This window comes from Talpa occidentalis, unplaced genomic scaffold, assembly GCF_014898055.3.
Source record: "Talpa occidentalis isolate TD23 unplaced genomic scaffold, MPIMG_talOcc4v2.1 talOcc4.12, whole genome shotgun sequence".
Taxonomy (NCBI): Eukaryota; Metazoa; Chordata; class Mammalia; order Eulipotyphla; family Talpidae; genus Talpa; species Talpa occidentalis.
The window spans coordinates 41410702-41438326 of NW_023601212.1; the positions used below are offsets into that span (position 1 = coordinate 41410702).

General features: G+C 51.4%; 2 protein-coding genes across 5 annotated transcripts; one reads left to right on the forward strand and one right to left on the reverse strand.

Moving 5' to 3' along the window:
* The first annotated feature begins 70 nt into the window (after nt 1-70).
* CC2D1A (coiled-coil and C2 domain containing 1A) lies at nt 71-18984 on the forward strand. Of its 4 annotated transcripts, none has more exons than XM_037505977.2 (29): nt 71-165; nt 2201-2336; nt 5424-5533; nt 5613-5678; nt 5950-6084; nt 6186-6411; nt 9085-9209; nt 9527-9599; nt 9694-9762; nt 9851-9981; nt 10061-10133; nt 10816-10949; nt 11305-11419; nt 11505-11677; nt 12391-12513; nt 12604-12662; nt 12753-12869; nt 13991-14064; nt 14141-14199; nt 14307-14358; nt 14456-14555; nt 14642-14732; nt 15006-15143; nt 15232-15296; nt 15829-15892; nt 15982-16108; nt 16187-16263; nt 16346-16393; nt 16474-18984. In XM_037505977.2, exons 1-29 carry the CDS (start codon nt 115-117, stop codon nt 16492-16494), a joined length of 2832 nt encoding a protein of 943 aa, XP_037361874.1. In that variant the 5' UTR covers nt 71-114; the 3' UTR covers nt 16495-18984. The 4 variants fall into 4 exon arrangements, with proteins under 4 accessions (XP_037361874.1, XP_037361875.1, XP_037361876.1 ...); XM_037505978.2 differs by having other exon boundaries at nt 15235-15296; XM_037505979.2 differs by having other exon boundaries at nt 11308-11419.
* PODNL1 (podocan like 1) lies at nt 17599-23239 on the reverse strand. Its single transcript, XM_037507929.1, is given in 11 exon segments — nt 17599-17811; nt 17896-18044; nt 18710-19367; nt 19800-19863; nt 19866-19914; nt 20101-20257; nt 20523-20632; nt 20719-20783; nt 21060-21153; nt 21697-21945; nt 23213-23239. Coding segments are annotated over 11 exon segments (1773 nt in total). The 3' UTR covers nt 17599-17660.
* Nucleotides 23240-27625: the final 4386 nt, after the last annotated feature.

A 27625-nucleotide genomic window follows, 5' to 3' on the forward strand; every position in this document is an offset into this window, starting at 1 on the left:
GGCTCAGGAAGCGCGCGTGCGCGGCGATAGGCCACGGGGGCGTGGGGTGGGTGGGGGTAGGAGGCAGGGCAAGGCCGGGCGAGGGGCCAGTGATCCGGACATCCAGCCTGGAAAATGAACAAGAGGAAGGGAACCCCGGGTCGAGGCGCCGCCGCTGCCCGCCAGGTGAGTCTGTGCCCTACGGCCCCGAGAAAGGAACCCTCCCCACCCTTGTTGCACGTTCTAGAGAGGAGGGCCCCACCCCCAGGGAACCTGATCCCCAACCCTAGGTGATCCCTAGTTCCAGCCCCCCTGGGGGAGGTTTGACCCCCAAAGTGCGGCCTACTGGCTCCTGCCCACCAGTTCCAGGCACCACGCCCCGGACTGGGGGCCACCTGTTGCCACAGCAGCTCCTGTTGGGAAGGGAAGGCCTGGGACCTGGGGTAAGGACGCTACTGCTCCCTTGGCTGAGGCCTGTGGAACTCTCACATCAATAGGACCATGTCAGACTTCTTTTATCCCCATTATATAGATGAGGACACTGAGGCCCAGAGAGGTGAAGACATCTGCCCAAGGTCATAGGGATTAATTAGCTTGACCAGAGAAGTGCAAATTCGGGGCTGCTGCTATGAGCCCACAGGCAAGGCCCCTTCCCTGTACCCCATCTCCCCTGCCCCAGGTACCAGGAGAGTGATTTTTCTCAGATTTGATAGAAAGAGCCCTGGCCATAATTTGGTGTCCACGTTTTAGAGTCTATTTGAACCTGAAGTTCACACCCGGCCTCTGTACTTTGTATATTTGGCTTTACTGCTGTAAACCTCAGTTTCCACATCGGTAGAAATGGAGGCCCTAAGAGCCCCTATGACACAGGTCACTTATGAAACTCATTTGAGGTACTTTATGGAAAATATTAGAACATAGCACTCAAATATGTGCTCATCACTACTATTACATTGTTATCATTATTGCTGTTAGATGGAGCTATATGTCATTGCTGATATTTGCACTTTTAAAAAAATTAGCCATTTTTCGAGAATGTGGTGAAAAGGAACTCTCCATTACTGGTGGGAGTGCACACTGGTCCAACCACTATGGAAAGCTGTGTGGAGGTTCCTCAATCTATTAAAAATGGAGCAATTCCACTACTAGGGATCTACCCAAAGGACACAAAAACATTGATTCAAAAGAACACCTGTACACCTATGTTTATTACAGCACTATTTACAATAGATAAAGCCTGGAAACAACCCAAATGCCCAAAAAAAAAAAAACTGGATCAAAAAGATGTGATATATATACACAATGGAATATTATTCAGCAATCAAAAAAGATAAACTCATGCCATTCACAGCAATGTGGATGGAACTAGAAGGAATTAAGCTCAGTGAAATAAGCCAGAAGGAAAAAGAAAAATATCAGATGGTTTCACTTATAACAGGAATATAGGGGAACCAAATAAGACATCAGTGTAAAAGAAATAATAACAGTACAAAACACAACAAAGCAAAAACACACACTTATAAATCAGAGACATACTGTAGGGGAGGAGGAGGGAGAGGGATGAGAGGGAGGGAGGGAGGAGCACAGGGGACTCTGGTGATGGTGCATGGGTGCCTTGGGGAAGGAAATTCTATGGGGATTCAATCTGAGGGGGTGGAAGAAAGCTAAAAAATAATAATTTTTTAAAAAAAATTTAGCTATTTTTAACCTACAGAAAGGGCAATTTTGTATGGTTCAATTTAACATATATTAATCAGGTTAGGATAGTAATAGGTCTGTTACACAATGAAGACCCCATTTTCAACTTTTGTGCTTCTATTTGCTGTTGATGCCTCTAACCTTCCTGAATGGCCCTGTCTGCTGGGGAAGCTGGAAGGTAAAACCGTGGTGTGCAGAATGGCTTTGCTTTGGGGTAGGGTTCAATGCCTTAGGCTAGCCCACTGACTCAGCTAGCAGTGTACCATGGGAATAGGCTCGGGGTGGGAACTTGGTCACTCCATCTGCCCTTTGCCCTTTGTTGATCTGTGCCAGAAGGCCTGGCCTGTCTTAGGACACCTGTTGCCTTCTGGGCCTGTTTCAACCTCTTGGCACTCCCCAGAGAATTGCTTTCCCCAGGAACCCTGGGTTGTCTTCTTCCTGAGGGAACTCTGGGTCCATCATGGCTGCCTCTGTCAACCAGGGAGTATACCAAAGTCTGGCTCAACCTTTACTGTTCCCACAGCTGGGTCTGCTGGTTGACCTCTCCCCAGACGGTCTAATGATCCCTGAGGATGGTGTTAATGAAGAGGAACTGGAGGCTGAGTTCTTGGCTTTGGTGGGAGGCCAGCCTCAAACCCTGGAGAAGCTGAAAGGCAAAGGTGAGACTCTCCATGCACACCCCAAACATCTTCTGAACTCCCATTGTGGGAGGGATTCAGAGCTAGTTGTGAAAAAGAGAAAGTACATATCTATCTGGAACCTACAGTTTGGGTAAGAGGTTAAGCCATCAATTCTGGACCCAGAGTGAAGTTAAAATCCCATCTCTGCAACTCACTGCTTATGTGATTTGCTGAGTTCTTGATGACCTATATGGGCCTTAGATTATAATATGGAAGTAAGACAGCATTTACATCACAGGAGTTAATCTTCTAGTATTTATAAAGCACTTTACACCCAGCCTGGCATGTCCTCCAACCTGCTGTTCCATGATCAGGACTGGGAAGGGGAATGTCCCTTCCCTGTCCCATGGGGCATCAGGCAAGACCTGTGAGCCAGGAAGAATTCTTAGATAAGGCACTCATGTAGGGGAGAGCCAGGTGAAGAGTTGGGAGCACTTCTGGGAGGGGACACAGCATATTCAAAGGCCCCGGGGCTAGGCAGGGACTGTAGTCATTGAGTGGGACTGAAGCTCAGAGGGTAAACAGAGACTTAGTGCTTTTTAGTTGATATAGTCAATCCTCATTTTTTTTTTTTTTTTCAAAAAAAAGATTATGCATACAAGAACTGGGGTACAGGCCAGAGGCGTGGGGGTGTGTGTGTGGGAGGATTCACCAGAGACAGAGTGGGGAACAGAACAGGCAACTTGATTGAAGTACTGCTGAGGGGAGCAACAGGCAAGACAGGAGAGGTCTGCCACACCATGTGGGTAGCTCACCTGGCCAGGGATCGAACTGGTGCTGCAGTGGCTGCAGACAGCTTCATAGGTTGCATCTTAACCCCTTGTGCCACCAGGGAGGCTTGTCAATCCTCATTACTCTCAAATTTTATGTTTGTGAATTCGCCTACTGGCTAAAATGTATTTGTAATCCCAAAATCAATATTTGTGGCACTTTCACAATCATTATCAGAGACGCGCAATGCTGCAAAAAGTTGAGTCCTCTGTTTTGCACATTCCCAGCTAATGGAGAGCAAGGTGACACTTGCCATTTTTTTTGCTTAGAGCATACTGTAAACAAATGCCCTTTCCCATGTTCCACTTAGTGCTGAATTTTTCTAATTTTTATACTTTTTGGTGAATTTGCCATTCAAAATGGCCTCAAAAGCATGGTGCTGAAGGACTGTTTCACATCCTTGATTACAGGAAGGCTGTGATGTGCCTTATGGAGAAAATATGTACAGTTGGCCCTTGAGCAGTGTGGGGGGTTAAGGATACTGACCCCTAGCAGTTGAAAATCCAAGTATATATTTTTTTAAAAAGATTTATTTTATTTATTTGTTTGTTTATTTATTTATACAAGCACTGGGTACAGTCAGAAGCGCGGGAGGGTGAGAGAATTCACCAGAGCCAGAGCGGGGAGCAGAGCAGGCAGAAGGACTGAAGTACACTGCTGAGGGGAGCAGCGGGCGGCAGGAGAGGTCTGCGCGCCATGTGGGACCCTCTTCCGGTGGCCGGGGAACAGCCGGGGATTGAACCGGCGCTGCAGAGGCTGTGGGCAGCATCGCAACCCAGCGCTCAACCACTGCGCCACTGGGGAGGCCCCAAGTATAATTTTTGACTTAACTTCTAATTGCTTGCATTTGCCTGAAAGCTTTGCCAAGAACAGAGACAGTGGATGAACATGTATTTTTTTTTAAGATTTATTTATTTGTGTATACAAGAATGGAGGTACAGGCCAGAGGTGCGGGGGGTGAGAGGATTCACCAGAGACAGAGGGGAACAGAACAGGCAGATTGATTGAAATACACTGCTGAAGGAAGCAGCGGGTGAGTCAGGAGAGGTCTGCTGCGCCATATGGGTTGCTACCTGGCCGGGGATCAAACTCTTGCTGCAAAGTCTGCAGTTAGCTTCACAGGTTGCGTCTTAACCACTTGAGCCACCAGGGAGGCCCTGAACATGTACTTTTTATGTTATCTGTCATATACTGAATTCATACTATAAAGTAAGCTAAAGAAAAGAAAATATTAAGGACTTGGACTGTCATCAAGTCCAAGTCCTACTTCCCATTGGGTAGGCTGAGGCGGAAGAGGAAGAGGAGGTGTTGAAAAAGATTTGTGTATAAGTACCCTCCCCATACACACTCCAGCATTTTAAATCTGTGTTGTTCAGAGGTTGGCTGTATTAGGTAAGCTTCATGCAGGCATCAGTTATAGTTCTTTTGGCCTTGAGTTCAATGTTAACGAATCAACACTACAGATTAAATAAGATGACCTTATAAAACAAGGTTACATATTGATTTGTTGACAAAAAGAGACCTGGAGTCTCACAGGACCCTAATCTGTATTTTCTCTAGGGTAATGAGTCAGTGTTCATGTCAACTTTATAGAATTTAACCACCATGAATAACAAGAATAAGGTGAATAGCAAAATGCTCACAATAGGGCCTCCCTGGTGGCACAGGCAGTTGAGTGCCGCGCTGTGAAGCTGTCAGCAGCCTCTCCAGTGCTGGTTCCATCCCCGCCGGCGGCGGAGCAACCCACATGGTTCGGCAGACCTCTCCTGTCTCGCCCCCTGCTCCCCTCAGCAGTGTGTTTCAGTCAGTCTGTGCTGTTCCCTGCTCTGTCTCTGGTGAATCCTCTTGCCTCCCACACATCTGGGCTGTATCCTGGTTCTTGTATAAATAAATAAATCTTTTTAAAAAAATGCTGACAATATGCTGTTCTAAGAGCTTTGTTTACCTTTAATCCACCTATCTGTGAGGTGAGGAAGGAGCTGTTGTCCCCATTTAACAGATGGAAGGCTGAGATCTAGAAAGCTGAAGTGACTTGCCCAAGGTCCCACAGTCAGAAAGTTGCAAAGCTGGGGTTCAAACTCAGGCTTGACAAAGGAGAGAGGAGGTCAGCAGGACTAGCAGGGAGCAGGATTATTTATGTCCGGTGACTCCAGGGCAATAGGATGTCTTGGAAGGGCAGGGAGGGGGATGTGCTGCCCCCACCCCCTACCCTGCCCCATTCTGTGAAGCCATGGGAGCCTGGGATGGGAACTCTTGAAGGATCCTGGTACAGCTGGGGCCTCCCCTTGCCACTAGGTCCCCTGCCCATGGAGGCCATTGAGAAGATGGCCAGCCTGTGCATGAGAGACCCAGACGAGGAGGAGGGAACGGATGAGGAAGATGTGGAGGCAGATGACGACCTGCTGGTGAGTGCCCAGGGTGGGGTACAGGGCCTCCCTTGCTGTTGTTGCTCTATCCCCTCACCCTAGCCATGTGTCCCTGCAGGCAGAGCTAAATGAGGTCCTTGGGGAGGAGCAGAAGACTTTGGAGTCCCAGCCTCCTGTGGCCCAGGTATAGCTCTGACTCAAACCCTGCTCTCTACAGTCCCAGGGTTTAAGACCCTCCCTTCCATTCTAAGCCATGCTACCTCATGGGGGTGATGGGATGCATCTAAACCTGAGTTTTCTGTACCAGGAAACCAAGATGATATTTTCTGTGTGTCCCTCCCCCCTGGGGTGGGGGTGCCTAGCCCAGGGGCCCCATGACCAGGGTGCAGTAGGCCCTTGAAGGAACCCAAGTGGGATCACAACTAGCGCTTCTGCCTGACTCCTCCCTCCTGAAGGCCAAGGCTGCAGCCACAAGCCCAGGGGTAGAGGCTACTTTGCAGGAGAGACTGGTCCTCTACCAGACAGCCATCGAGAGCGCTAGGCAAGCTGGGGACGGAGCCAAGATTCGGCGCTATGACAGGGGGTTGAAGGTGAGTGGGCAGATGGGAAAGTCTCAGGATCCCACCACTGCCTCCTTCCCACCTCCACCTACCCCACCATCTCCCAAACTCATGTTCACACCTTCTCCCAGACACTGGAAAACCTACTGGTCTCTGTCCGGAAGGGCAACACCATCGATGAAGGAGATATTCCACCACCTGTGGCTGTAGGGAAGGGCCCAGCAGTGACACCCAGCCACACCCTCATGCCCACCCAGCTGACCCCTGCAAACCCACCGACTCCTGAGTCCAGGGTGACTGTGGAAGGCCCTCTTCCCATAGCTCCTGCCTCATCCCTAGGCTCCACCAAACCCCCAGGTAAGTTTAGGCAGTGCTGGGCTGACATAGGTGGGGGAATTCAGCAGTGGGCCCCTCTGTAGGGTTGTCAGCTCTACTCTGATCCTCAAGTATTTCAACACCCTATTTGTTTCCCAGGCCCTAAGGCCCCCAAGAGTTCATTGATACCTTCTAGGGGACACACGGGCACACAGAGAGCTTTTTTGTGTGTAATGATAAACTATAAATAACATAATTTTTGCCATTTTAATCATTTTCATCATGCAGCATTTAGCACATTCACAATGTTGTGTAACCATCTCCTCCAATTCTAAAACTTTTTCATTGTCCCAAGCAGAAACTTTGTTCCCATTAAACACTAACTCCCCATTACTCTTTCCCTGCACTGTTCTACTTTCTGTCTCTATGAATTTGCCTCCTGGACACTTCACATGATAGACTCCTATAGCCCTTTGGCTTCTTTGATGGAGTGTGACGTTGCTGCATGAATCAGAACGTCATGCCTTTGTGGGACTAATATTCCTACCACAGCGAGTAATTCCTAGTCCTTCAACTTGTCTATCTTTTCTCCTAAAATTTACCTGCTGGGCAACAAACTTCCCAAGAGATTTTCCTTCCCAACCTTCCGCTCTCCTAATCCTACCTCCTTTTTTAGGAAAGGAATGCCCACCTCCCTCCATATGATCATGGTACTCCCCTAGTGGGAACCAAAGAAACAACTTAAAACACTGGTGAGAGTTAAGAAGGTGACCACTGGCTCACTAGATCCTCCTGCAGCCAGGCTGGTGTCTAATGACTTAGAGATGATTGGAAATTCTCAGCCAAAATCTCTAAAAATTATTCATATGGGATTTTGGCATATATCTGGGCAGGGGCTTAAGAAATCATGTGACAATGCAATACAGGAAGCTATCTCTTCCCATCCACATGTTGGTGTGAAGCAGATTTCTCTACAATGTAAGAAGGAAAGTAGAAGAATGAATGTGAGAGCAAGAGGTTGGAGGGTGAACCCAGTCCTGACTACATTGGCAAGAGGTGCCTTGCAAATAAAAATTTGACTCGTGGTATATAAAAATCACTTACCAAAAAGCTGGATGTATTGTAGCTCCGCTGAACTACATCTAAACGTCATTGTAACAGTAACAACCTGGAAGAACTTTTTTTTTTTTTTTTAAGATTTATTTATTTTTATACAAGAGCTGGGGTATAGGCCAGAGGTGTGGGAGGGTGACAGATTCACCAAAGGCAGAGCGGGGAGCAGAACAGGCAGACAACAGAAATACACTGCTGAGGGGAGCAGTGGGTGCGACAGGAGAGGTCTGCTGCACCACATGAGATTCTTGCCCACCAGCTGGGATCGAACCCACACCGCAGAGGCTGTAGACAGTTTCACAACGTGGCACTCAACCCTCTGTGCCACCCGGGAGGCCCAAGAACTTTTTTTTTTTTTAAATACTGAGTGACTTGCAGTGACAGGGACTAAAACCGATCAAGTGGTGGCGTTTCACTTCAGCTCAGACACTTTTTCAGGCAAGGACATCTTAACTCAGGACAGAGTAACCTCTTGTGAGTCTGCAGAGGCATAGTGTGCAGTTTTTCAGGTGTTTCTAGGCTTTATGGATATTGAGTGGTATTATCTGTTGGACTTGTATTCATACCAACAATTGCACCCATTGCTCCCAATTTAGAGATACTTTCCGTGAAAACATGGAGCATATTATTTGAAACAGTAATTAATATACCATTTAAAAAGCAAAACCTCCACTGCCCAGCTTTGCCAACAATGTACCGTTGTATCTTGGTTGCACAAACTTCCAGTGGGGTGTACCTCCAAGAGAGGCTGTCAGATATCCACACTATCACACTAGGATACAATTTTATGGGGGACATGGATGTAAGTAAAAGATGTGAAATTCCTGGAATATATTTTTAAAATAAATCTTAGGATATACTCAAAAGAATTGAATGCAGGCACATGAAGGGAGATTTGTATACCCCCACGTCTGTGGGATGGCTAAACGAAAAAGGGAAAAACTATAATTCCATTTACATGAGGTTCCTACAGGAGACAAATCCATAGCAACAGAAAGTAGTTGGTGGGTGTCAGGCGCTAGGGGAAGGGGAGTGATTGTTGAATGGGGACAATTTCTGTTGAGGAAGGTAAAGTTTGGAGATGGGTGGTAGTGATGGTCACACAACAATAAATGCCATGGAACTACACACATAAACATGGTTAAGATGGTGAATCTTATGTATATCTTGCCACAATTAAAAACTTAAAAAATATATATATAAATTGAATATTGGTGAATTTCAAATCTCCGCAGTAGTTAAATTCATTAGATTTGAAATGCATTAGATTTCCTTTTTGAATGTCAACATTTGTAAGACACAGGGTGACAGTCTTGGCCACCTTTTAAACTTAATGATGAAAAATTTTAGATGTCAACTTAATGTTTGTTAGGATACATAGGCTTTCCCAAATTCTCTTGGGGGAAAAATAGCAGCCACTCTGGAGCCTAACAGATCTGGAGTTGAGACCCCACCCTGCCATCTTCAGGCTGTGTGATACTGGGGAGGCAGCATCCCTTCTCTGAGCCTCATTAGTACTCATTTATAAAATAAATGGGCCTAAGAACAGCCTTTGTTGTGAGAATTAAATAGAAATGGTTTGCATGCTGTCCCCCCTTCCAGGTCCCTGCAGCCCTGGCCCCCTGGCCCAGCTGCAGAGCCGCCAGCGCGAGTACAAGCTGGCCGCCCTCCACGCCAAGCAGCAGGGAGACACCTCCACCGCTGCCAGATACTTCCGTGTGGCCAAGGTACATCCAGACAGGTGGACAGGACAGGAGGGATAGGACAGGATGCTTCCAACATTGTATGGTGGCAAAGAATAGGAGTCTGACAGACCCCAATTTGAATCTCAACTCTTGGCCACTTAATAGCTATGGTTTATTGTACCTCTTGAGCCTTAGTTTACCTCTTCTCTGAAATGGGCGTGTTAGAAGAGGCTTGAGAAGATGATGCCAAAGAGCAAATAGAGCCGGGAGTCCTCTGCCTCATGGCAGGGCTTAGAGGCTCCTCACAGGCTTCTGGATCCAGCTGCAGCCTCCTTTGACTTCCTCCTGCCTTTTCCCAGAGCTTTGATGCCATCTTGGAGGCCTTGAACAGGGGGGAATCTGTGGACCTGTCTCGCCTACCCCCTCCACCTGGTGAGAACCCTGCTCAGGGACCCCTTCAGGCCAGACCAGGGTGGTTGGGGGAGGGGGAAGCAGGCCCTTCATGGCCCAGGACCTCTGCCCCCAGACCAGCTGCCTTCAGATCCACCATCATTGCTACCGCAGCCTGCAACCACCATGGTACCTTCCACACCAGGTAGGTTCCTGGGATCCCCTGGGGTGGGTAGGCCAGACTTCCTTTCCCCAGACTCCCAACCCTGTCCTCTCCTTCTGATCTCGCCCAGAGGTTCCTACACCCCCAAAGACTCTCCTGGAGGCTCTGGAACAGCGGATGGAGCGATACCATGCGGCTGCAGCCCAAGCCAAGACCAAAGGAGACCAAAGGAAGTCTCGTATGCATGAACGCATTGTCAAGGTGCATGGGGGCCAAGTGGGTGGGTGGGCACCCCCTGGAGGCCTGGTCCAGGCAGCCCTAACACCTGTGTCCCCTGCAGCAATACCAAGATGCCATCCGAGCACACAAGGCTGGCCGAGCCGTAGATGTGGCTGAACTACCTGTGCCCCCAGGTAGGCCCTGCCCTAGCCCCACCCCTTCAGCCACTGAGCTTTTGCAGGTGCTATTCCTTCTAACTGTATAGGCTCAAGGAACTGATAACTACATATGCAGGGATTCTGTGAACTCTTTAAACAGTCAGTAGTCTGAAATTGGGAATGTTTATACCATAGAAATTGTTATAACTGAAAATCAGGGAGGTTTCTTTAGAGAGCCTGTTCGCTAACCCACCGCTGTCTATTCTCTTTTTTTCTTTGTTCCGCTCCCTTCTTTCTGGTAATCAGTTCTTACCTTTGCAGGCACCAGCTCAGCCTCCGTCAGTCCCCCAGTAGATTGGAAGCCTCTAGAGGTTCTTAGAGCTGTGTTCCCCATGAGAACAATTATCTCTGTGCATCTCAGTCCCCCCAGGAGTCTGGCCAGGTCCAGGACTACCCCCAGAACCCAGCACCCCACTTCACAAAGGGGACGCATTTATACCTGCTTATTGAAGTCTGGTCAAAGCCCAGGGCCAGCGGAAAGAACCAGGGTACACACAGGGGGTCGCAGTAGCCTGGTGCCTACATGGGGCCAGCAGCAGCTCCTTCCTTAGATTCCAAGAATCAAAGGCCCAGGACTCCTTAGGAGGGGGAGGAACCCACAACCTTAGCATCATGGTGTGGGCGTTTCCCTCCTAATGGGCCCCAACTGGCCGCCCAGGCTTTCCCCCCATCCAGGGCCTAGAGGCCACCGAGCCCACCCAGCCCAACCTTGTGGGCGTCCTAGAGACTGCCATGAAGCTGGCCAACCAGGACGAAGGCCTCGAGGATGAAGAGGACGAGGACCCTAAAAAGGTATGAAGGGCCTGGGCTGAGGCAGGAGTGGCAGCCCAGCAAGCCCCAGCCACCTTCGTCCTGAGTGGGAAAAAGCTGTCCTCACAGCCTGGCCCTGGCAGTTTGGCCATGGACAAGTCATTTTGCTCTCTGAGCCTGTCTCCCCATCTGAAAGTGGGCATAGTAATAGTAATAGTCCTCCCTCCCAGGAGTGCAGGAATTCAATGAGAACAGAACTATTTTCAGTGCTGAGGAGACAGTGCTTGTTAGACAGTCTCTAACAAGATCAGCATTGTTGGGTGTTGGGCCCTGACCCTTTGGGGAGTGGACTCCTCTCTGTTGCTGGGAAAGCTCTGACTTCCTCTCCATCTCTCAGCAGCCCAATAGCCCTTCAGCCCCTGTGACCCAGTCCAAAGCCCCACCCTCAAGGACACCCCAGTCAGGATCTGCTCCCACAGCCAAAGCAGCCCCCAAAGGTACATCCACGAGAGGTAGGTGCCCCCTTCTCGCCCCAGCTGCCTGTTGCCTGCCTGGCTATGGGTTGGACAGCACCTGCAGATGCCTGTGTGTCCACAGCCCAGCAGCAACTAGCCTTCCTGGAGAGCCGCAAAAAGCAGCTCCTGCAGGCCGCACTACGAGCCAAACAGAAGAATGATGTGGAGGGCGCCAAAATGCACCTACGCCAGGCTAAGGGACTAGAGCCCATGCTGGAGGCCTCACGCAATGGGCTGCCCGTGGACATCACCAAGGTGAACCCCTGAGATCTGCTAGAACTTGCCAGCTGCACACCTATCAGGCTGCAGCCATTTAGTGGCCATGTGAATTTGGAATATATTAGGGTCCAGGTTAAGCTGCTATAATAAATAGCAACCCTACACACACACACAAAGCCATAGTCAAAACAAGACAAACATCATGTTTCTTATGTATAAAGTGTGGTCCAGGGCCCAGGTTTCTATCATGTTGCCTTGCTGCAACCCTGAGGGTTGTCCTCAGGCCCACAGACCAAGTAGATCATGGTTCTGTCTATATCCTGCTCATGGGAAGGGGTGAGAGAGTGAAAGGTCAGGACAAGAGACTTCCTTTAAAGGAAGTCACAGGGAGTGATCTTTATTTCTACTATTTTCCCATTGGCTGGGACCGAGTCACATGACTACAGCTAGCTTCAAGGGATGCTGGATGATGTAGTTTCCAGATGGGTGACTATGTGCCCAGGCAGAACTCCATTTAGGGAAGAGGGATTGGGTATCAGAATAGGGGGAAACAGTTAACAAATTCTGCCACTTAGGGCAGGACCATCCACTTCTCTCTGAACTTCTTGGAAAAGAAAAAGCAAGGGCAGGGTATGCAGTGGAGGTCAGGGAAAACCTCTCCAAAGAGAGGAAATGTTCCTGCATAGCCCTGGATAGGCCTGCTCTGGACTGACCAGCAGGCCCCTCTCCATGAGTTCTATCTTCCTCAGGTGCCACCAGCTCCAGTCAACAAGGATGATTTTGCCCTGGTCCAACGACCAGACCCTGGTCTGTCTCAGGAGTCTGCCCGACGCTATGGTGAACTCACCAAACTGATTAGGCAGCAGCATGAGGTAAGGGTGGGGATCCCCAGCCTGTGTGAGAAGACCTCCCCCACTTTCATGGCCCTTCAACTTTCTACACACCATCTTCTGCTTCCCCAGATGTGCCTGAACCACTCTAGCCAGTTTACCCATCTGGGTAACATCGCTGAAACCACCAAGTAAGTGCCCCTACCTGACTCCCACCAGACACTTGCACCCAACAGCTGGCCCTGGCATCGGGGACCTGAGCAAGGCCCTCTCGTTGGCAGATTTGAGAAGCTGGCAGAAGACTGTAAGCGGAGCATGGAGATCCTGAAGCAGGCCTTTGCCCGGGGCCTCCCCACACCCAATGCCCGCTTTGAGCAGAGGACCTTCAGTGTCATCAAGTAAGACCCCAGTGCCTCCTGGCCTGGATGCCCTTTGGGCCAGAAGACTTGCTTCTGGAGGAGGATGGGTGGTGACAGCACAGCATGTGTAAAGGTCTGAGATAGGCATAAGAAGCTAGTGATTGATTGCGAGGGGGTGTTGAAAGTGACACATGGAAATAGAGATGATCTAGTGAGAGCGGACATGAGCCTTGTCCCAGAGGCCTGGACAATCATCCCGTGGGATGGTTGTAGGACCTGCTTCGATTAATGACTTTCCACACCCTAGGGTAATGGGATCATTTTTCCTATTTATGGTTGAGACTAGTTACAGCCACAGGGGTTCCCTGATGCACGTAGGGGAACCTAGGGACTCTTGTCCTGGATGCCCACATCTGTATGGCCTGGCCTCTGTTACTTTATGTCTGCCCACTATCCCCAGTTTGCTTACTTCCTGCCACACAGGCCTCCCTTGGGCCCCTCAGAGAAACCAAGCATGTTCTCCTGCAGGGCCTTCCCACAGCTGTTGCCTCTGCCCAGACCCTTCTCCTCAAGTCTCTATGAAGCAGCTCCTTGGCATCTTGAGTCACCCAAGAGGACCTCCCTGACCACCTGACTATAGCAGCCCCTTACAAACACACATTTCTGTCCCCTAAAATCTAAAATTCTGTTTAGATTCTCCACAGAGGTGCCTTATTTCTCTGTGTCCCCAAGCAGTGGAGACAGCCTTTGGCATAGAGTAGGGGCTTGAGAAATATTGTTAAATGAAGGGAAGGTCCCCTGGCATCTGGGGCACTGACTACACATAGTAGGTGCTTTTCACTTGTCAAGTGAAGAGAAGGTCTCGCAGCAGCTGGGCACCAGTTGGTAAATAGTAGGAAGCCCTAGAAATACTGTGAAAGGGAAGAAAGTTACCCTAGTAGCAGGACTACTGGCTAGCATAAAGTGGTAGCAAATAAATATGTGCAAACTCAGAGGAAAGGAAATCCAGAGACTTCAAATCTGTCTGATTCGAAAACTTGAGCCCAGAACCCCCAAAGACTGGGGTAGGGGGGAGGTTATTCCCTGTCCCCACAGAGAAAAAAGAAGATGCATAGGCAGTGGGGCTGAGGTCTTTGTCTCCTCACATGCCCTCCTGGAAGGATCTTCCCCGACCTCAGCAGCAACGACATGCTCCTGTTCATCATGAAGGGCATCAACTTGCCCACACCCCAAGGTGAGGGGACCACAGGCAGGGCTTGGGGCCATGGGAGCCACCTCTCTGCCCAGCTCTTACCTTTGTTTGCCCACAGGGCTATCCCCTGGTGACCTGGATGTCTTTGTTCGGTTCGACTTCCCCTACCCCAATGTGGTATGTGGAGAGCCTAGGAAGAATGGGTTCAAGCCCTATCAGGCCTGGGCAGGGGCCCAAGGCCAATCCCTAGGCTCCTGAGCTTTCCTGCCTCCTTTTCTTTGCAGGAAGAAGCTCAGAAAGATAAGACCAGCGTGATCAAGAATACAGACTCCCCTGGTAAACCTCAGTGGGAAGCACCCCCCTACTCCATGCAGTAGGAACATGAGACCAGAATCTGGTCCCAGTCAATGTCCTCTCTCCACTCCTTTGGCAGAGTTCAAGGAGCAGTTCAAACTCTGCATTAACCGCAGCCACCGTGGCTTCCGAAGGGCCATACAGAGCAAAGGCATTAAGTTTGAAGTGGTCCACAAGGGGTGAGCTGTGACTGTGGGTGCTGCATGGGCTCTGGGGGATGGGGAGCTACTCTGGACCAAGCATCCTGTCCCCCTCATACATACAGGGGGCTGTTCAAGACTGACCGAGTTCTTGGCACAGCCCAGCTGAAGCTGGATGCCCTGGAAACAGCATGTGAAATCCGGGAGATCCTTGAGGTGAGAGCTGAACAATCACCTGAATGCTTGGTGTGGCTGTTACTCGAAAGTTACGTGTACCGAACCTCCTAGGGGTACCTTCTGCTGACCCAGACCTGCCCTGGGGAATCTCAGGCCATCGGACCCAAGCTCAGATGCTCCTAGCACCAGATCCAGTTGGTGTCTCTGCATTCCCCTGGGCTCATATTTTGGAAATGACTCTGGTTCTCCCTGATCCCAGACCTGTGTTTCTATCCCTGCCTACTGCCAGTACTCTCCCTCACTCCCACCCAGGTCCTGGATGGTCGCAGGCCCACAGGGGGGCGCTTGGAGGTGATGGTCCGTATTCGGGAGCCACTGACAGCCCAGCAGTTGGAGACAACAACTGAGAGGTGGTTGGTCATTGACCCTGTACCAGCAGCTGTGTCCACAGTGAGACTCCTTGCCCATCAGCAGCCCCAGGGAGGGAGGCTTGGTTCCAGGAGGCCAGGACTCATAAGACTGGTTCTGTTCTCTGAAGCAGGTTGCTGGGACCAAAGGGAAGGCCCCTCCTGTGCCTGTCCCTTCGAGGGAGCCAGGGAACAGGTAGGTGACTGGGTTAGGCCATGCTGGAGGGAAACTCCCTCTTCCCATTTCACCCCCTCCTGGACAGTGTCCCATCAGTTATAAATTAGACTCTTTCTTTCTTCTCCTTCAGGACCTATTCTGTCTGTCCTTCTCTTGAAAGATCCAGTTTAAGCTCCTCAGCTTAATCTTTAAGACCTTCTGCCATCTGATCATTGTCCATATACCCAACTTTCTCTCTCCCCACTTCCTCCTGTTGGTTCATGGCTACACTAGTCTCTAGGCTTCTCTATGTTCCAGTGCCCTGAGCACCCCTACCCCAACACTTTGTGTTCCTGCTCGTCTGTCCAATTCTGACTCCTTTGGGTACCAGTCTGACTATCACCTCTTCCAAGAAGCCCTTTCTGACCACCTGTCATCACAGTCGCCTAGGGTATGATCACTGACCCCACTAGGTTGTTCCTCAGTGTTCAGCGTGTCTATTGAATTAGTAGGGTCAGAGCTGGGGAAACCCAGCTAGTTTCTAGCACCTCTTCCTTCTCCCACCCCCTAGGTCAGCTCGACCCCTGCACAGCCTCAGTGTACTGGCCTTTGACCAAGAACGTCTGGAACGCAAGGTAGGTGTCTGCCCTGTTGGGCTGGATGGGGCAGGACTGGGGTTCTGCAGACCCAGGTGGGGCCCTCACAGCCTACTCTGTACACCCAGATCCTGGCCCTCAGGCAGGCACGGCGGCCAGTGCCCCCGGAGGTGGCCCAGCAGTACCAGGACGTCATGCAGCGCAGTCAGTGGCAGAGGGCACAGCTGGAGCAGGGGGGCCCTGGCATCCGGCGGGGTAGGAACTCAGGGACTGGCATGTGGGGGAGGGGCCAGGGCAGCAGACTCCATCTTGACCCCCCTCCTCCACCCCCAGAGTACATGGCTCAACTGGAACGCCAGCTGCAGTTCTACACGGAGGCTGCCCGGCGCCTGGGCAATGATGGCAGCAGGGTGAGCTGGATGGAGGACCAGGTGGGCACTGGGGGGCCAGGGCTGTCAAGCATGACCCACTGACTCCCCATTGGTCCCCCAGGAGGCTGCGAAAGAGGCACTGTACAGGCGGAACCTAGTTGAGAGTGAGGTGAGCACTTGGGTGTCAGTGGGGAGGGGAGAGGCAGGGCTGGGACCCTGAGCCCCCTGACCTCATGGCCCCTCCTACAGCTGCAGCGGCTCCGAAGGTGAGGGACCAATGGGGCGGGCAGCCCTCAGAAAGCAGGGAGCAGGCCCAAGGCCCCAGCGATGGGAGGAGCTGATGGGGCCAGAGACCAGACAAGCAGACAATCAGTGGACATCAGCTCTGGATGGATATGTCCCCAACCAGGACCACCCAGCCCAGCCAGAGCCTCCCTGGCAGGAGGTGTCAGGACTGTGCCCGCCAACTAGCGTGTGCCCCCCATCTAGACCGTTTGCACAGCCCAGGGGGATCTGGCCCCTGGCCTGCCCCGGTGGTGGGAGGGCAGCTAGGTCTAAGTCCCATGGGCCCCTGCAAGCACTTTACTTCCTGTCCCTCCCCAGCCTTAACCCTGAAGCCCACCCACACCCCAAAGAAGCATTTGAGGCCAGCCAGAGCCCAGCTTGGCTCCCCAGAGGACTGACTACTCTGGCCCAGCTGGGTCCCAGGGGCTGACACAGAGAATAAACAGCCAGGGCCACACCCAGCTCACTCTATCCTGTCTTTGTTTCTAGCAGGGTCTCCCCCACTTCCCCTCATGCCCCCTTGGGGGTGGATGGGGAGGGTTCTGCAAGTGAGGCTGACTGGGGAGAGGGATGTGCCTGTGCAGGGTGTGCTTGATTTAAACTCCACAGGGATACACATGAGGGTCGAGGGTCTGTGCATCTGTCACGGCCTGCGGCCTCCCTGTGGGCTATCCCTCCAGACAATGTTTCTTTAGCCATGGCCTTGGGCTTCTCTGGGTTTACATATGGTGGTGTGTGGCTCAAAGTCTAGCCCTGTCAGTTACTGGCCACAGGACCTGGGCCAAACTGCTGGTCCCCTTAGAATCCCCAAGCCTCAGGGATAATGAAAGCCCCTCCTGCAGCTGAAGGGCACAGGTCAGTGATAAGTGCCTAAAAGGGTGGTTCCTTTATTACTGCTTTTCTGTGTGTTCGGAGAGTGGGGGGCCAACAAGGCCAGCATGGTCTGTGCACCTGGGTGTGGGCCGCACACTTCAGCCCCTCCTCAGAATCCCTGTGTGTGTGGATGCAGTGCCTCGCCCCAGCTTCCCAGCCAGCACAGGTTGGGAGACCCAGCTCTTGAGGCCTGGAGAGCCAGGTCCAGGCCCCAGGTGGGTGTTCTCTCCTTATTCCATGACCCAGAGGTCTGGGCTGCTCTGCTGCTCCCTTCAGTCTCAGGAGCCTCCTGCTCGTGGCCAGCGTGGGCCTGTGTGTGGCAGCCGGACCAGGACCTGCTCAGGGTTACCCGTAGTGTCCACCACATGCAGGTGCGGGAGGCCCAGGAAGGCATCAGGTGCGATGCTGGACATGTGAAGTCTGTTGACACTGGACCAAGAGGCGGGTATGAGGGATGAAGAGGATCCTCCCCCTGCCCATCTCTACCCACCAACCCAGCTGCCCACGGGGCACCTGAGGAAGAGTGCTCACAGGCAGGATGTGCTGAGGAAGGCTTCAGGGCCCACGTGGCAGATGCAATTGCCCTGCAGATGCAGCTCCTCCAGGGCCATGGGCAGGTCGGGGGGCACAAAAGACAGCTCATTGTGGCCGATGTCCAGCACCTGCATAGGTGAGCACAGACAGAGTGGTTGCGGCCGCAGGCCCTGGGCCACCCACTCAGCCAAGTCCCAAACTGCCCTCCTTGTTGAGATAGGTAGGTCCTTGCACCCGCTCCCCTTAGCCCCTTCCATGGCTGCTGAATCTTTCCCCTCTATTGAAGTCAAATGAGCCCTTTCCAGGGCAGGCCCCATCCGGGGCTTTGGGGGCACAGACAGAGTGGGTCACGGATTCAATCATTCACTTAGGAAGAATACATCATCTCCAAGTTCTCATGCCCATCTCATACTGTCATTTGCTCATATTTGATTGCCTTTCTAACTAGGATATTGTATCAAGGGCCGGGAGCTGTGCTGCTCTGTGACCAGCATCTCCAGTGCTTAGAACAGCACCTGGTCTCCACAGATGCTCGAGAGCTCTGCGGAGTCGAAATTCTCAAGAACTGGAACTGTGGTGTTCACTGGGGAGGGAGACAGGATAGTCAAGGAGGACCAGGTAGCAGGGATCGGCCAGCAAAAATCTGGATATAGAATCTGTATCTACCCCAGGGCTGACCCACAGCTGGAGCTCTTTGTAGTATGGCAGGGTTTTGTAGAGGAAGAACTAGGGAGACTGAGGGTGGAGGGGATTCCTGAGTGTTGTCAGTGTGACTGAGTAAGCTGCCTCTGACCTGGAGGGCCTGTAGCTCATGCCAGGTGCCTGGTCCAATGTCCCCCATCCGGAGCCGGTCATGCACCAGGATGAGCTCCCGCAACTGGTTCAGGCCAGCCAGCAGCTCAGACTCTAGGGCTTGGAGCTGGTTTTGCTGCAATCGAAGGGTGTGCAGACTGGCAGGCAGGCCAGTGGGCATCCAGGTCAGTTGGTTGCCAGTCAGATCAAGGCTGCGCAGGGCACGCAGTGGGCGGAAGGCCCGATGGTGCACACGGGAGCTGACCAGCTGGTTGTAAGCTAGGTTGAGCTCCTCTAGGCCCCGCATGGCAGCCAGGTCTCTGGCACCCAGTGCAGCCACCCGGTTGTGGGGCAGCACCAGGACCTGCAGGTGGTGGGGCAGCCCCTGAGGCACTCTGTCTAGCCCATTGCCATAGAGATGCAGCGTGTGCAGCCCCTGCAGTGGCCGCAATGCCCCAGCAGGCAACCCTGCCACTCCCAGCTGGTTGTGTTGCAGCAGAAGATAGCGTAGACCCAGGGCCCTATGTAGCTGGGCTGCTGTCACTCTCTAGATGCGGTTACGGCCCAGGTGCAACACAGCCAGGGTGCGGGGCAGGCCAGAGGGCACCTCAGTCAACTGCTTTTGGGACAGGTCCAGGTACTCCAGGCGGTGCAGCTTGCTGGGGAAGAGAGGGCTGGTATGGAGCTAAGCTCACAGTCGGGAACCAGGAGGATCTTGGGGGCAGTGTTGAGGAGCGGTTCTGAGAGATGTAAGCTGGAGATTCTAATTTGGAGGTGATGAGTGGGGAAATTTGGGTGAGAGGCCAATTTGGGGTGACCAGGATGGATTCTGGCCTGAGAGTTAGATGTACAGGTGACTACAATAGAGTTTGGGGTCCAAGATCTGCGTGTGGCAGCAGTGGTACCTAATAAAATGGCAGTACAGGGCAGTTGAAAGCAGGCATGTGCCAGGATCTGAGCCGAGCCTAGTACACAGTAGATGCTCACAGGTGAGGTGTGGGATGAAGAGTATGGGCATGGAAGCCTGTGACCCCTAGACATTGAATCCTCAGCCCCTACTACTAGCGTGAGGCTGCTCCCCTAGGCCACACCTGAAGGTGGTAGCATCCAGGCTGCTGTCTGTCAGCTGGTTGTGCTGGAGGTAGAGCTCACGAGTTGGGTCTGGTGGCTCAGGGCTCCTCGGGGCACTTTGGAGATGAGTTTGTTCTGGGAAGGAAGGAGGAAAAGATCAAATGTCTGGGACAGAAGAGTCGAGTAAGAAAGGTGCTCACTTTTGCAAGATCTCTCAGAGAGCTTTTGTGAACCACCCTTGCCAGTTGAGACCCTAGAGGGATGCAGGAGGCCCCAGGAGTTGTGGGGGTGGGTGGTACTGGTGAGGTGAAGGAGGGGCACCTGCAAGTGGAGCCTCTCCAGTGAGGAAGGTAGGCTGGTTGGCACATAGCTGAGCTGGTTGCTGGAGAGACTGAAGGTGGTGACTGCCTGGGAGCCGTGGAAGGCGTCGAGGGGCAGGCCAGCATTGCTCAGCTGGTTGTTGTGGAGGTACACAGACCTGAGGGGAGCCAGGCTCCGGCCACCAGCCTGCGCCTGGTTTCCCCACTTCCACCGATATCCCAGCTCAGAGCCACCCACCTTCAGTGTGAATGTGAGTGAGTGTGTGCGTGTCTGTCTTCACCTCATCTGAAATTCTCTAGACCGAGGATCAGGACCCTGTCCCATTTCCCCCAGACTCCTAGTAAGACACAGCTCTGACCCCTGGAGTGAGGAGTAAACCCAGCATCCCAAGGTCTGGGGGTCCAGGGTGGACCAGAGGCTACCTGAGCATTGGTTTTTCCCCAAAGGTGAGCGGGAAGATCTCCATGACTTGGTTGGCAGCCAGATCTGCGATGCGGAGGGAGGGGGGCAAGAAACTGGGGGCCACGGAGAGCTGCAGGAGCAAACTGGTTCTGATGCCCCCCTCAAGCCCTTTACTGTCCAACTAGGCTGAAAGTGGGTGGTGGGGTGGGCACTCACCTTGTTGTGAGCCATGTAGATATGCTGCGGCTGGGTGAGGGACTCGAACGCCTCATCAGGCAGCCCTGGGAATGGGGTGGGCAATAAGGGGGCTTCAGTTCTGATGTGGTAGGGTGCCTGTGTTACTACCACAGGGCTCCAGGCTAAGAATTGGCAGAGGCCCCTTCAGGCACTCCTCTCCCCAAGTCCTCAAAAGCCACAGTCACAGCCCCATCACCCAAATTTCCATCCTGCTCAGCAAAGGACAGTTCTGGGAACTGCTGCAGAGCTGCCCACAGACCCCAGGGAGGTGGGGCTGGGAAGAGGGCAGCTGGGTCCATGCTGGGGAGGGACTTTCTCACCCTCGGAGGTTGTAAGGTTGTTGTGGAGGTTGAGGGTCTGCAGGCTGCTGAGGCGTGACAGTTCATTGTAGGGAAGCTCCTGAAGCTGGTTGTTCTGGGGTCCAAGAGTATTCCCACTCCTACCTTCACAACACTTCACCCCTAACAAATGACCCTAAGCTCTGATCCTTAACTCCCTATTACCCTAAACAAGTAGCCCTGACTCCCCTATCACCCCCACAATTAACCCAAAATGACTCATCATCCTGACTCCAGCAACTCCATAACCACCAAAACATGGATGTCTACTACCTCGTCACCCCCACAATTGACCCCAGTGTCCCATCACACAGACCTCAAAAGACCCCAAGCCAAGATGTTGACCCAATACCCTCACACCCTCTGCCTCTCTCACTTGTATGTACGCTTCCTTTCCCCTTCAACAACAGACCCCAACAGTCTCATCATGGTCAATTTCCATCAGTACTAAAACCCGCACACCCAAGTCTCACACACACACACACACACACACACACACACACACACACGGACCCCATACCTGTAGCTTCAACCCCCTGCACTTGGCCATGCTCACCAACCTCCCCAGACCTCCAGGTCCTCACCCCGAACCCCGCCCCCCTGCCCGGCCCAGCCCCACCTGCAGGGAGAGATGCTGAGCCGCCTTAGTGATGTTGTCCGGGAATACCCAAAGGTCTAGGCTGGCGCAGTCCACTATATCCACCTGGGGGCAGGAGCAGCGCAGGGGGCAGGCCCTGGGAGGTGGCTGTGAGCTCACCCCTAGGTGAGGGAAGGCGGAGTCCTCCATGCCGGGAACAGGTGGGGGACCAAGCAACAGCAGGAGCGGTAGCAGTCTCAGCTGCTGGAAGTGGAGCAGGGTGTTCCCAGGCTAGGCATTGGATTGCCATGGCAAGAGGAGCATCCCAGCATGGGGTGAGAGGTAAAGGCAGTCCCCACCCTTCCATTCCCCTCCCCCTCTACCTTACCATACCAGCCCCAGCTCTGCCTCCTTGCCTGAACTGCCAAACAGGACTCCCTAATGGAAACCAGGCAGCCACCTCCTGGAGCCTCCGCAGTGCCTGCCACCACCTCTCATCTCTCAGCACAAGCCACCCTCCCCCAGGCTGTTCTCCCTGGGGCTCAAGGCTGGCCCACCCACTTCCCCCGCCCTTCCTGGGCTAGATGGGGCGGTAAGGACAAGCAAGCCTGTCCCCTTGGTTCTTCCACCCTCCCAACCACCCTAGCTCTGTTGCGTAACCTCAGTCAGCCTGGACTGAGCCACAGGGACAAGGAATGTTTGGGGGAAGCTAAGATTCTCCCTGTCTGGTATTTGAGCAGACCACAGGAGCAGGAGTGGAGACAGAGGAATGGAGGACACTTCAGGACATGGCAGCCTCTCCAAGGATCTGGGGCCGGTGGGGAGGGGACAGGAGCCTGGGGGTTCTCAGGTTTGCCATCTGGGCCCCCCTCCCTTCTGCCAGCTGGCTTTACTGGCAGCCAGACTCCCTGCTCCCCAAGTGTCCACAGCTGCCTGAAAGGAAATTATACATATTGAGGCACCAAGGCTGGTGGTGAAGACTGTGTGCCAGCCAGCCTAACCTTGAACTTGAGTTCTGCCACTGCTATGGGCCTCAGTTTCCCGCTCTGCAAAGGAGTTAATCCTCCTGCGCATGGTGTAAGGATTAAATGAAATAATGCTTAGGAAGACGTGGATGAGACAGTGCCTGGTATGTGTCACTGGCGAGGAAGCCAGTCTCTGCCCAAGGTCCCATCCCCTGAATCATGCCACTACCAGCAGGACACTTCAGACAAGTTGTTTTCTTGCCCAAACCTCGACTTTCCCACACAAACAGATGATGGAAGACCCTCCCTCAAAGGACTGTTTTGGACCAAATTAGGTAGTAGACAGAAAGTTCCAAGAATGACATCTGGCTCAGCAGGGGAGTGCTATGGGCTACATGAAGGGCACAAAGAAAGTTGAGGTCTCCCAGAAGCAGGTAGGAGATGAGGATTGAGTGCTTCTTGTTTTCTTTCTTTTCTTTTCTTTTTTCTTTTTTTTTTTTTTTTTTTTAGTCAGGGAAAACAGCTGTAAGGGGTGGGAGATATGACAGAGGGAATTCCAGAAGGGAACGGTCACCCCTGGGTAATCAGCTTGCCTGGAACTTGCGCTTAAAATCCTGCATCCCAGGTAACCCTTGGTCCTGGGCAAAGTGGGATGATCTCTTGTCATCAAGCAGGTTCCTGTGCAACGGGACTCAGTGTCTCTGGGGAGCGCTGGGAGATCACATACGATTTGCACCTCAGGGGCATATGAAGGAGTGTTGACCCTCCAATTCTTCTAGCAGTTGCTGCCCTCGAGGGACCTGAATTCTCAGCAGTTTGGGTAGGGCAGCTGTATTTGACTATATCCAGTCCTAAAGAGATATACGGGCTCAGTAGTGAGGGCTGAGGGGACATGATGGGCCCCAGGTAGGGAGGGGAGCAGGGAGAACCATTGGAAGATGGCAGTGAAGTACATCAGGTAGACAGAAAGGACCAAGATGTATGAGAATGATGGAGAGACAGGGTGTCTGTACTATTAAGCCCTCTTCCAGTGGGGGCACTTAGACCCAATGAGGTGTCACTTGCCCATGCTTCCCAGAATGGATTGTCCTCATGAGGGAAATCCTAAGCCCCTCAGGGTTGGACCAAGAGACAGGTTTTAGCTTCAGCCAGAAGAGAACAGTACACCCCATTCAGGGCATGGCAGGCTCTCCGTGTGTGACTGACGGCAGCTAGCTTGGACATTGGGTGGAAGAGCCTCAATCTCCCTAGCTGAGCAGTGGGGCCAGGGAGCTACTCAACTACTGAATGGATCCTAGCCTTTGGGAAGCAGCAACAAGAACCAACAGTTTGTATTTCTGGCAGGCCTCTTTCAGTTGCAAAGGACAGAGAACTTAAACCAAATCAACAAATGCACAGGAGTGTTCATTGACTCAAGAAAGGAAATGTTGAGGGGATGTGTTTTTCAGGCATATCTGAATCCAGGGGCTCAAAAGTGATACTCAAGATGGAGTCTTTACTCTACCAGCAGACACCTCTGTGTAGTGTCAAAATACTCCCAACTTTAGATCAGTCATAAGCCCCTAGCTTGAACCTTATTGGCCTAACTTTGGCCATATGTGCTACCATAACCAGTGTCTATGACTGGAGGGTTAGAATGTGCTGATTGGCTAGGAACTCTTATAAATGACCCACTGGCCTTCTCTACTGCAATCAACTCACTCCCAGACTCTGCCCAGCTCCGCCCAGCTTAGCCCAGCCCAGCCCTTCCTAGTCCAGGCCAGCAAGGAGTTCTGCAGGGATAGTAATGGAGTATGGTCAACAAACATATCCTGGTACACTTGACATTTAGTATATCTTTACGGATGGTATCTTTATGTGTGAGAAGGTTTGCTTGGGGAAGAGGTGATGTCTCTCAGGATCCCCAAGCCTCTAGCCTCAGGGAGACTCACAAGGTCAGGGGGACAAGGGGCAGCTGTAATAACGCTGTGGATAGTCCAGCAGTCTGGTTTCATTTTGAATGAGAAGGGGGATGTGGAGTTGATGTGGGAGGGACCAGTGGGCTGGTAGGAAATTAAAGAGGAAAGGAGGCATCTTAATTCAGTACCAGTTAATGATCCCAAGGCACACCTTGGGTCTACCCCTCCTCATCCTCTGATGGCAAGCATCCAACCTCTAGACACGGGCTAAAATAAAACCCCTCAGTCAGCCTTCATCTGTTTGATAAACTGCTCAGAATTGGATCCAATCCACATGATTATTGATATTGTATCAGCTGGACATATGGCTGGCTTGGATGAAGAATTACATTTCAGTCTCCTCTGCAGCAGGTAGGTCATCTAACTGTAAACAGAAGTAAGTGGTATGACAAACTTTGAGGGAAATGGGGTGCCCTTCTATTTCCTACTGTTGGAAAACATAGCTGTGATGGCTGGAGCTTCATCAACCATTTTGTGCTATGACATTACCTTGGGACTAGAAGCTTTGAATGGAGCAGTAACAAGATAGAAGTGGCCATGAAGTGGAAAATGTCAGGCTGACCTGTTAATTAATTGAAGTTATGTTGAGAAAAAACCTAAATGTACGCTGAAAGTTCCAGGGAGTAACTGATAAACGTTCTGAGGCCAACACCCCAGATAGCCTGACTTATGCACCCCAGATAATCACTTAGGAATCTCCTGCTTCTGTCCTCCCTGTTTGCTTTACAGGGCAAATGTACCCCTGCTGAGGCAACAAATACTGTTATCTCACTGCTTGGTGCTCAGGCTTTGGAGAGAGATTTCCTCTGGGCCTGCAGACTTAAATAAAGACCTTTCCTCCTCTTCTCTGAGTGCTGCCTGGTTCCTTAATGGGATTCTGCTGTAACAGCCTGGGTCTCACATACTAGGGAAGGTTATGTCATTCAAGGACTGACCAGTGTTTTGATTACCTCCTATTAACCAGTTGCTGAAGAAGGGGTCATATGCCCTGCATAGTCCACATAACATCTAACATGGGATAGATGAGATTGACATCACCTTATTCGCAGCACAGAAGAGGAAGAGGACACTCCCTACTGTGCAGAGTCATATTGGGGCAGGGGAGTGGGGTGCATTTGAAAGCAGAATCAAGAAACAGAGGCTGGTGAAGGCAGACCTTCTAGTGACAATAGGGTGGGGTGACCGCTAGTTCCCTTTGGAAGATGTGATTGATTTATTTTGAATAATTGCTCAGACTGGCAGAGAGGTGAACCCATTCATTTTGGTACCATATGGGTGCAGCAGTTCTCTGAAGGAATGATCCAAGTGAGTAGCTGGGGGTGGGAGCATATCTGACAAAGGCAGAGAAACTCCTGGTTAGAACTTTGGGGCCCTATGAGGTTCAAAGATATCAAAGTAGCACATGGAATTTCAAGTCTTTCAACACAACCAGCCCCGGTCACCTTGAACATGAGAAGAAAAACAGACATCTCTTCTGTTTTAAGCCATGGTTTCTCTTTTCTTTATTTCCCCTGTCTTTTTTTTTTTTTTTTAATTGAATCTAATCCTAACAGTTACAGGACATCTCCACAGGAGTGATTTGCAGTGGCAGCACAGATGATATTAAATACTAAGGAGAAAGTAAAAAAGGAAGAGAGAATAGAAACAAAAGAAGACATAAGGGTGCCGGACGAAACCTTATTTTTGGGTGTGCCTGTGAGGATCTTTCCAGATGATATTAGCATTTGAATCAGGGGGTCAGGGGACTTGGTAAAATAGATTGCCTCCCCAAAGCAATGGTGCCTCATCCAGTCCTTTAAGGGGCTAAAGAGAACAAAAAGCAGAGGAAGGAGAAAATTTCCCCTTTTTCTTTCTGCCTGCTTGCTTGACCTGGGATCTGAGTCTTCTCCTGCTGGAATATGTACTGACGGCTTTCCTGGTTCTTGGGCCTTTGGACGTGGACTAAATTACACCCCCGGCTTTCCTGGGTCTCCAGCTTGCAGGTGGTAGAACATGGGGCTTCTCAGTCTCCATATCTGCCAGCGTCAGTTTCTCATGACAAATCTGCTTTTATAGAAATCCCATTGGTTCTGTTCCATGGCCACATTAGGCAGGCAGGGAGAACCATTCTGCATAATAAACAGCCCCAAAAGTCAGTGACATTAGAGCCAGTCATCCATACCGCCCAATCCCAACAGATCAGCAGGGCTCTGAGCCACATAGTCATTCAGGGACTCAGCACAACGGAGATAGCGCCATCTTGAACAACAGCCTCCATGGTTGCTGGTGCAGTGGAAGAACGACACAGGACTCCCAAGTCCGTTTTCCAATATTTTTACCTGAAGTGCCACCCACCCCTTCTCCCAGTAGCCAGGAATTGTCAAATGGCCCTACCTGACCATGGGGGATAGAGAAGTTGGTGACACTTAAGGACCTCTCTGAGAAAACTTACACAGCCCCCAATAGAAATGTACAGGGATGTTCCCTGCAACCTCCTTTTAGCGAAAATCCTCTCTTGCCCTGGATCCCATCCTGTTAAACCAACTCACATTACTTCCTCAGAGAACCCTCTTGCCAGATGCCTGGATCAGAAGCAACATTTTTTTTTTTTTAATATTTTTTTTTTTCAAGTTTTATTTCAGAAGCAACATTTTTGTCTCTCTGTCCTCTTCCCTGCCTTGCTTTCCTTCCTGGCATTTCTCACATTCTGATTTACATGTTTGCCCATTGTCCACATCCCTGGACCAGGATGGAGGTAGGCACTTGACCATAGTCAACACCATCACCCTGAACCTCAAGTAGTGTCTAGCATAAGCTAGGTGATCCGTGAAAATGTGTTGTGTGAGGGAATGAAAAAAATCCCATTAGAGGAATAAAAATAGATGTGTCCCATTAAAATAATAATGAACCAGTCATCCAAAAATTAACAACAGAACTACTTTATGTTCCAGCAATTCCACTTCTTGGGTATTGACAGATTACATGAAATCACTAATTCAAGAAAATACATGGTCCCTGTGTTCACTGCAGCATTATTTACAATAGCTCAGCCATGACAACTACCTAGGT